The 9,108-nt window shown below is 49.1% G+C and overlaps 1 protein-coding gene across 2 annotated transcripts; it reads left to right on the forward strand.

Annotated features, from left to right (window-relative positions):
- Window positions 1-1,958: 1,958 nt before the first annotated feature.
- Window positions 1,959-8,056, forward strand: MAP1LC3C (microtubule associated protein 1 light chain 3 gamma). 2 transcript variants are annotated; one of them, XM_047755051.1, is made up of 4 exons: window positions 1,959-2,097; window positions 2,208-2,263; window positions 2,700-2,806; window positions 7,497-8,056. In XM_047755051.1, exons 1-4 carry the CDS (start codon window positions 2,040-2,042, stop codon window positions 7,717-7,719), a joined length of 444 nt encoding a protein of 147 aa, XP_047611007.1. In that variant the 5' UTR covers window positions 1,959-2,039; the 3' UTR covers window positions 7,720-8,056. The 2 variants fall into 2 exon arrangements, with proteins under 2 accessions (XP_047611007.1, XP_047611008.1); XM_047755052.1 differs by lacking the exon at window positions 7,497-8,056 and adding an exon at window positions 4,760-5,518.
- The last annotated feature ends 1,052 nt before the right edge of the window (window positions 8,057-9,108 follow it).

The following is a 9,108-nucleotide window of genomic DNA, read 5'->3' on the forward strand; positions in this document are numbered from 1 at the left end:
GATGATAATGGGTAGAGACAGGAAGGAAGGAGAGGAGGTCAAAAAAGGGAAGAGGTCCCAGGGCCATCATGACCTGTGGAAGGTTGTGAGGCCCCCACTGCATTCTAGCACCTCAGGTCAGCGCCCCAACCTTCTCCACTGGGCCTCAGCATCAAAGATGGACCTCATCCATGGAGGTGTGGCCCTAGGAGCTAAAGGTCTTCTAAGAAACCAATCTAACTACTGAGGCCAAGTTCACACTCCTCCCTGCAGACTCAAAGCCTCAGGGTGAACTTGGCAACTATCGTCCTAGCTTCGTAGGCAGGGGTAAAGGCAAATTTTTTTTTTTTAATAGGGAAGATTTTTCACTAGTTATGTAAAAAACAGAGTAAACTACTGCTTTTCTTTCTGTCCCTCAGCAAACTGGAGAATGTTTGGTCACCTTCCCCTGTGTCATCATCATTACGCTGAAGACTTCTCAGTGTCCTGCATAGAAGGGAGCCAGGGATGACCAGTAAAGGTCATGGTACCTTCAGAGACAATCGAGCAAAAGCAAATGGTCCTTTTTATTCTCAGGACGTGATGGATCTGCATAACATGGAGGGACCGCCGAGCTCCTGGGTGTGAGGTAAGGAGGCGCTGGGCATCAAGTGGGAAACGGGGTCACTAAAACCGTAATTAAGGCGTTCCCCTCATGGCTCAGTGGAAGCGAATCGGACTAGCATGCATGAGGATGCAGGTTCCATCCCTGGCCTCCCTCAGTGGGTTAAGGATCTGGCGTTGCCGAGAGCTGTGGTGTAGGTCACAGACACTGCTCGGATCTGGCATTGCTGTGAGCTGTGGTGTAGGCTGGCAGCTGTAGCTCCGATTTGACCCCTAGCATCTGGGAACCTCTATATGCCGTGGGTTCGGCCCTAAAAAGACAATAAAGAAATGCAGAAATATCCTGAATTTGATAAAAAGTGTTCTACCCACATTCCTAGACCTGTAAAAAATGACCAAAATACGCTGGAAAGCTGCAGAGTATAACACTACTTTGATACATGCCTAGATTTTTTTTTTTTTGTCCTTTTTAGGGCACTAAAGGAGGGAGGCCAGGGATGGAACCCGCAACCTCATGGTTTCTAGTCGGTTTCGTTTCTGCTACACCACAACTGGAACTCCCACACCTAGATTTTAACCCTAATTTTACCTCTTTATCTGGACAAGTTACTCAGCCTTTCTGGAATATTCTTTCTTTCTTTTTTTTTTTTGTCTTTTTTGTCTTTTGTTGTTGTTGCTATTTCTTGGGCCGCTCCCGCGGCATATGGAGGTTCCCAGGCCAGGGGTTGAATCGGAGCTGTAGCCACCGGCCTAGGCCAGAGCCACAGCAACGCGGGATCCGAGCCGCGTCTGCAACCTACACCACAGCTCACGGCAACGCCGGATCGTTAACCCACTGAGCAAGGGCAGGGACCGAACCCACAACCTCATGGTTCCTAGTCAGATTTGTTAACCACTGCGCCACGACGGGAACTCCCTTTCTTTCTTTCTCTTGCTTTTTAGGGCTGCACCTGAGGCATATGGAGGTTCCCAGGCTGGGGGTTGAATTGGAGTTGTAGCTGCCAGCCTACACCACAGTCACAGCAACATGAGATCTGAGCCTTGTCTGCCACCTACACCACAGCTCACGACAACTCAGGATCCTTAACCCGCTGAGTGGGGCCAGGGGTTGAATCTGTGTCCTCATGGATGTTAGTTCGGGTTTGTTACCACTGAGCCACAACGGAAACTCCCTACATTGTAAATCTCAATTTCTTTAGCAAAGACAACATTTTAAACGGTAGTGAGCAAAGTGACTTTCTCTAACCAGCAAGCAGGTGGCTGTTTCATTTCCATTCTGAAAAATGACCCCTCCTGCCCAGGATGGGAGGGCTGGAGAAGGCTGATGTCACACAGTCCCACATAAAAGCATCCTTTGGGCTCCCGCAGGCAGTTTGGAAACAGCTGGAGGAATAAGTTAGGTACTCATTTTTTTTTCTTTTTTTTCAAGTCAGACACAGACACAGCTGTTGAGCAAAATGCAGACTCCCCAGAAAAGCCCAAGCCTCAGACCCTTCAAGCAGAGGAAGAGCTTAGGTAAAGTTCTCAGAGTATTTGTCTGGGTTTGGGCCCTCGAGACAGGGAAAGACGAGGACACGGACTTCTGCTCCAGGCTGATATGTTCATTTCATCTTACATGTTCACAGCAACCAGAAGAGAGGAAGTGGCTGGAATCCGGGTGAAGTTCCCTGGCAAGATCCCGGTAAGACTCCACTGTGGCTCCTCAGCCGGGCCTGTGATGTCCCCTTCTTTGAGAAAACAAAACCCGGAGCTGCTGTTGTGGCTCAGCAATCACGAGCCCAGCTGGTAACCATGAGGATGTGGGTTCGACCCCTGGCCTCGCTCAGTGGCCCAGGGATGCCGCATTGCCGTGAGCTGTGGTGTAGGTTGTAGACGAGTCTTGGATCCCGTGTGGCTATGGCTGTGGTGTAGGCCAGCAGCTGCAGCTCCGATTGGACCCCTAGCCTGGGAACTTCCATATGCTTCAAGTGCAGCCCTAAAAATCAAAAGAAAAAAAAGACAAGACCAAACCCAGGCAGTGACCCCCTTCTCTCTATTCCAAGTTTCTAAGACACGGAGACTGAGGCACATTCTTGGGCATTTGCTTCGGGAGAGATTCAGGTTGAAACTCTTGACAGGTGATAGTGGAGCGCTACCCCAGGGAGAAATTCCTGCCCCTGCTGGACAAGACCAAGTTCCTGGTCCCCCAGGAGCTGACCATGACCCAGTTCCTCAGCATCATCCGGTAGGTAACAAAGTGCATGCAGGGGCTGGGGGGGTGGAGGTGCGCCCTGTGGCCCTGGGCTTCTTGGAACAACGGGAGATGGGCTACAGCAGAGAGACAGGGAAGGATGTGGGTTTCACCTTTTCAACTCTGCCTTTTAAAAGGATGATGTTGAGTTCCCGTTGTGGCTCAGAGGGTTAAGAACCTGACTAGTGTCCATGAGGTTGCAGGTTTGAACCCTGGCCTCGCTCAGTGGGTTAAGGGTCCGGCGTTGCTGTGGCTGTGGCATAGGCCAGCAGCTGCAGCTCTCATTTGACACCTAGCCTGGGAACTTCCATGTGCCGCAGGTGCAGCCTTAAAAAGAAAAATAAAAAGGGATGATTTCATGAGTAAGCAGTCTTAAAAAGAAGGAAAGTACTTTGCTACAACCCTGTAAGAAGCGAGAACCCCCAATGTTGATACACTGGCTATTTTTTCTTTTGTTTCAACATTTTGCTGGTACTTTGTTTTTGTTTGTATCTTAAATTTCTCCAAGAATTTTTCAAAGGAATCTTTGGAACCTGATCCAAAGGCCTCTGTTTTCAGCTATTTTAAAAGCCCAGTGACAGCTTTTTACCTCTAAATATTTCCCCCTTTGTGGCAGGGAGGGAATTGGGGGGGAGGAGTGTGCTGTCCACCTGCTGGAATCACTGAGCGGGAGAACCAGCCCCTCCCCACATCCCGCTTCCCCTGTTCCAAACGAGGGGAGGCCAAGTAAAGGAAACGCTGCTGACTTAAAAGATGCAGTGGAAACAAATCCGACTAGCAACCATGAGGATGCAGGTTCGATCCCTAGCCTCACTCAGTGGCTTAAGGATCTGGTGTTGCCATGAACTGCGGTGTAGGTCGCAGATGCGGCTCAGATCCCACGTTGCTATGGCTGTGGTGTAGGCTGGCAGCTGTAACTGATTCAACCCCTAGCCTGGGACCTTCCATATACTGTGGGTGCGGCCCTAAAAAGCAAAAAAGAAAATAAAAATAAAGCTTAAGGGATTGAAGTTGTCACCTGCCATCTGAACTCTAAAAAAAAAAAAAAAAAAGGATATGAAACTAAAAAATAACTTACTTAGGGCTCCACAAATATGGCTTAGGTGGTGAGTCTCCCTGTGCTGGAAACAACCTCTCAAATTTTTTGGCTGATGCAGACAGTTTTTTGAGAGCATTTATTGTGATTTTTAAAATGAGCTTTGGGGGAGTGTCTGTCGTGGCTCAGTGGTTAACAAATCCAACTAGGAACCATGACGTTTTGGGTTCGATCCCTGGCCTTGCTCAGCAGGTTAAGGATCCGGTGTTGCCATGAGCTGTGGTGTAGGTCACAGACTTGGCTTGGATCCCACATTGCTGTGGCTCTGGCATAGGCTGGTGGCTACAGCTCAGATTAGACTCCTAGCCCTGGGAACCTCCATAGGCCGAGGGAGCAGCCCTAGAAAAGGCAAAAAGACAATAAAAACAAAACAAAAAAGCAAAAACAAACCATGAGCTTTGGGAGTTCCTATTGTGGCTCAGAGGTAATGAACCTGAGTAGTAGCCATGAGGACATGGGTTCGATCCCTGGCCTTGCTCAGTGGAGTAAGGATCTGGAGTTGCCGTGAGCTGTGGTGTAGGTCACAGATGTGGCTTGGATCCCAGCATAGCTGTGGCTGTGGTGTAGGCCAGCAGCTGTAGCTCCAACTCGACCCCTAGCCTGGGAACCTCCATATGCCTCGGGCGTGGCCCTAAAAAGACTCAAATAAAATGAAATAAGCTCTTTTAGGACACTCTGCATTCTTCTCAGACCTGCTACACGTGAGGTTAATCCATGGAAACAGGTGATGCGGAAAGGAAACCACAATCAGGTGTAGATCCCAACTCCCATCAGCCTCTAGGATGCTGGGGTACAGCAGTGGCTCCACCAAAAACTGAGTTTGGACCCCATTTCCCCCTTTCTTCTTACAGATCCCCCTCCACTTTCCATGCACTCCCTGTTCTTCATCCCAGTCATCTTGATCTTTCCATGAAGGCATTGAAACCTACTGATCTGAAGCACCCATTAGGTATCAGGCACTGTGGGTTTCCACACAGAGAACAATGACCGAAACAGACAAAACCTCCTGCCTTGAACATCTTCCAAACTGGGGACTCCTCAGCCTTTCATGCAGTGAGAGCCTGGTGGAAGAGGAAAGGAGACGGAGGTGCAGTTTGGGGACACAAGAGCCCCACCTTCAGCTTCACCATTTCTGTGCAGAAGAGAAATTGCCCACCCCGTGGGAGCAGTGTAACCGTCAGGGCTCAGTCTTTGGATTATCCAGTGTTGTTTAACCAGGTTCTGAAACGGTTTCCTCTCCCGCTCACCGCATAGACTTAGCCGAGATGGGAATGCACTGGCTGTGCCTCTCATGTTTGGGTGGAGGGTGGTGAGCCATCACCAACAGATTCAGCTTGCTCTGCTGTCAGAAGAGTTCGGAACCCCTGTGAAGTCCAGCCAGACGTGGCTGCACCTGCATCTTTAGCCCCGGGAGAGGAATTTTAAACTTTTGTATAGTAATTCCCTTCCAGATGTCATTCCAAGGCTGCGTAATTAACCTGTTAAAACACACAGCATTAGGTGTTTTCTTTGCATCACTCAGGAAATTCTTTAGTTTAAATTTGGAGCCAACAGAGGCATACTTGCTTAGCATTTTTGAACTGAGAATATTTTTTTTCTCAGTTTTTACCGATGGGATTGTCTTGCAGTCTGAGCTCTTCTGAGAGTTCCAAGACATTTTAAATCTCTAGGAAAATGAATCTCTTTTCAGCCAGTTTCTTTTTCTTTTCTTTTTCTTTTTCTTTTTTTTTTTTTGTCCTTTTAGGGCTGCACCCGTGGCATATGGAGGTTCCCAGGCTAGGGATTGAACTGGAGCTGCAGCTGCTAGCCTACACCACAGCCATAGCAATGCCAGATCCAAGCTGGAGTCTTCGACCTACACCACAGTTCATGACAACACCAGATCCTTAACCCACTGAGCAGGGCCCCAGGGATTGAACGCTCAACCTCATGGATACTAGTTGGGTTTATTACCACTGAGGCACAAGGGGAACTCCTCAGCCAGTTTCTAATAGCTCTTTTACTTACTGTGGGGAAACAGCTGCTTTAGGCAAGTTCTTTAATGTCTTTTGTTATTATTTTATTTTAAATTATGATCAAATCATATCTGAACCACTTTAAGCACATAGATCAGTGGCATTAAGTAGATTCATGTTGTTGTACAACCATCCCCACCTTCTCTCTCCAGAACTTTTTATCTTCCCAAAGTGAAACTGTCCCCATGAAACACTGACTCCCCATCCTCCCTCCCCCCCAGTCCCTGGCAATCACTGTTCCTCTTTCTGTCTCTATGAATGTGACTACTCTAGGTACCTCCTGTAAGTGGACTCACACAGTGTCTTTTTGCGACTGGATGATTTCACTGAGCCTAATGCCCTTAAAGTTCATCCATGCTGTAGCGTTTACTTGTCAGATTTTCCTTCCTTTTCAAGGCTCTTTAACACTCCATTGTATGGATGGACCACATTGTGTTCATCCATTCATACACTGATGGACACTCGGGTTGCTCGAACCATAGTCTTTCACTTCTGTGCCTTGGTTTCTTTAGCTGTTATTAGGGAATCAAATGAGCTAAGGGCTGAGGTCTTGTATAAAAAGCTAAGTAGCGACCGGATATAAAGCCCTGTTTTAGCCATCAGTCACTGGTGTAAGCACGCAAATAGGTATAAATAACACTTTGGGTGTTCCCGTCGTGGCTCAGTGGTAACAAACCCAACTGGTATCCATGAGGACGTGGGCTCCATCCCTGGCCTCGCTCAGTGGGTTAATGACCCGGCATTGCTGTGAGCTGTGGTGTAGGTCACAGACTCGGCTCAGATCTGGAGTTGCTGTGGCTGTGGCATAGGCTGGCAGCTGCAGGTCCAATTCAATCCTGAGCCTGGGAACTTCCTTATGCCACAAGTGCAGCCCTAAAAAGACAAAAAAAAAATTAATTTTTTTTTTTAAAATGACGCTTTGGAAGACTCCAGACAGCAGCAGGAGCAGCAGGTAAACTGCCTGTGCTTCAAAGCAAATTCTGCCTCCTTCTCAGTCCCATAGATTCCCGGGCTGCTTCCCAGACCCGCTAAACCAAAATCTGGGGGATGGAGTCCAAGAACCTGCGTTTTCAACAGGCCTCTCTGAGGTCATCCTCATTTGAGTACGAGAGTGGGGTGGTGGGGGCATTTGGGTAGATATACTTACAGTGGCCAAACAGGTAAGAAAGAAAGTCTGGGATTCCCGTTGTGGCTCAGTGGTGAAGAACCTTACTAGTATCTCTATGGAGGTGGGTTCAATCCCTGGCCTCACTCAGTGGGTTAAGGATTTGGCGTTGCTGTGAGTTGTGGTGCAGTTTTAAGATGCAGCTTGGATCCCGCATTGCTATGGCTGTGGTGTAGGCCAGCAGCTGCAGCTCCAACTCAACCCCAAGCCTGGGAACTTCCATGTGCTGTGGGAGTGGCCCTTAAAAGAAAAGAAAAGGGAGGGAGGAGGGAGGGTGGAAAGAAGGGCAAAAGAGAGAGAGAGAAAGAAAGAAAGAGAGAAAGCAAGCAAGAGACCCTGTGGATGAGGAGCCCATTCTGCGCCAGGCTAACTTTCCCCCTTCCTGCCCCCACACCCGTCCCCACCCAGGAGCCGCATGGTCCTGGGGGCCACTGAAGCCTTTTACCTGCTGGTGAACAACAGAAGCCTGGGAAGCATGAATGTGACCATGGCAGAGATCTACCGGGACCACAAGGACGAGGATGGCTTCGTGTATATGACCTACGCCTCCCAGGAGATGTTTGGCTCCTTGGGGTCGGCAGTCTCCAGGGACCCGGCTGCCCCACCATCCTCCCCAGCCCGAGTCCTCTAACCAGTGCGTTTGTGCCGGCGGCGGGGGGCTCAGACCTCCTGCGCATGCGGTGATCAGCCCGGGTGGGACCGGGAGGCAAGGCCCACCCTCTTTCCTTTTTGCGCCCACGCTCTTGGGTGGCTCTTAAGAATTGTGTAACTCTAAGTCTTTGCTGAGTCAGAAGTGGCTAGCTTGCGCCGCGAGCTGGGGAGGTATTTCGAGCATCTCCTGTGGTGGAGGCCAGGCTGGAGGCCCTGGAGGAGTTCGGTCTCCCTGACCTGGGCAGGGGTCCAGTATACGCTCGGGGGCGTGGTGCAGCCAGTGTGAACTGCCTCTGTGTGTGTGTGTGTGTGTGTGTGTGTGTGTGTGTGTGTGTGTGTGTGTGTGTAGGGAGGGGTGTGGGGTGCGAGGGGAGGTGGCCTTACCTGTGTCATTAAAGAAATTGCTGTATTTCCATGGCATCCACCTGACTTGGTTATTTCCCCCTGTATTCTTTTTTTTTTTTTTTTTTGGCCACCCTGAAGCACATGGAGTTCCTAGGCCAGGGATCACATCTAAGCGGGCAGCTGCAACCTGTACCAGGGCTGTGGGAACGTCAGATCCTTAACCCTTCCCAGGCTGGGAATCAAACCTGAGTCCCAGAAGATCCCCCTTGTGGCTCAGTAGTAATGAATCCGACTAGTATCCATGAGGACACAGGTTTGATCCCTGGCTTCTCTCAGTGGGTTAAGGATCTGGCATTGCTGTGAGCTGTGGTGTGGGTCACAGATGCAGCTCTGATCCTGCATTGCTGTGGCTGTGGCGGTGAACTTCCATATGCGGCCGTGGCTGTGGTCCTAAAAAGAAAAAACAAAACCAAAAAACCTGCTTCCCAGCGCTCTCAAGACTCTGCCTATCCTGTTGCACCGAAGTGGGGACTCCATCCCCTTATATTTTGTAGTCTGTCTGTGCCACACAAATTTATGCCAAAGCTGTAACTGCTCAGTTTCAAATAATTTAAGTGATTAGTTTTCCTTATAATTGAATGTTTAAAATAATAACTTGGGTTTAAAGCCTTATGATAGGCCAGGTTTTGTTCAAAGCACTCTGCATATATTAATTCCTCATAATCATCCTATCTGTTAAGTATTATTTCTCCCATTTTGAGGATGAGGAAATTGAGTTGGAGAAAGGTCAACTCACCTAAGTTCCTACAACCAGCAAGCAGCAAAACCAAGGTTTGAAATTGGGCCTGCAGACAGCATAGAACCCAGGCTCCTAACCCTTTACCAGTTTTCCTTCTTTCCCTTGGTGAAAACCTACTGGTGTTTTGTTTTTTGTTTTGTTTTTTAGAGCCACACCCGAGGCATATGGAGGTTCCCAGGCTAGGGGTTGAATCAGAGCTGCAGCTGCTGGCCTACACCACAGCCA

Source organism: Phacochoerus africanus, chromosome 12 (assembly GCF_016906955.1).
Source record: "Phacochoerus africanus isolate WHEZ1 chromosome 12, ROS_Pafr_v1, whole genome shotgun sequence".
NCBI classification, from domain to species: domain Eukaryota; kingdom Metazoa; phylum Chordata; class Mammalia; order Artiodactyla; family Suidae; genus Phacochoerus; species Phacochoerus africanus.

What these genes read in the sequence shown, in the direction of transcription:
- MAP1LC3C (XM_047755051.1), top strand. Translation starts at nt 2,040, where the DNA reads ATGCAGACTCCCCAGAAAAGCCCAAGCCTCAGACCCTTCAAGCAGAGG. An exon ending in CAAGCAGAGGAAGAGCTTAG is followed by an intron (nt 2,098 to 2,207) that starts GTAAAGTTCTCA and finishes ACATGTTCACAG; the next exon opens with CAACCAGAAGAGAGGAAGTG. An exon ending in AGTTCCCTGGCAAGATCCCG is followed by an intron (nt 2,264 to 2,699) that starts GTAAGACTCCAC and finishes AACTCTTGACAG; the next exon opens with GTGATAGTGGAGCGCTACCC.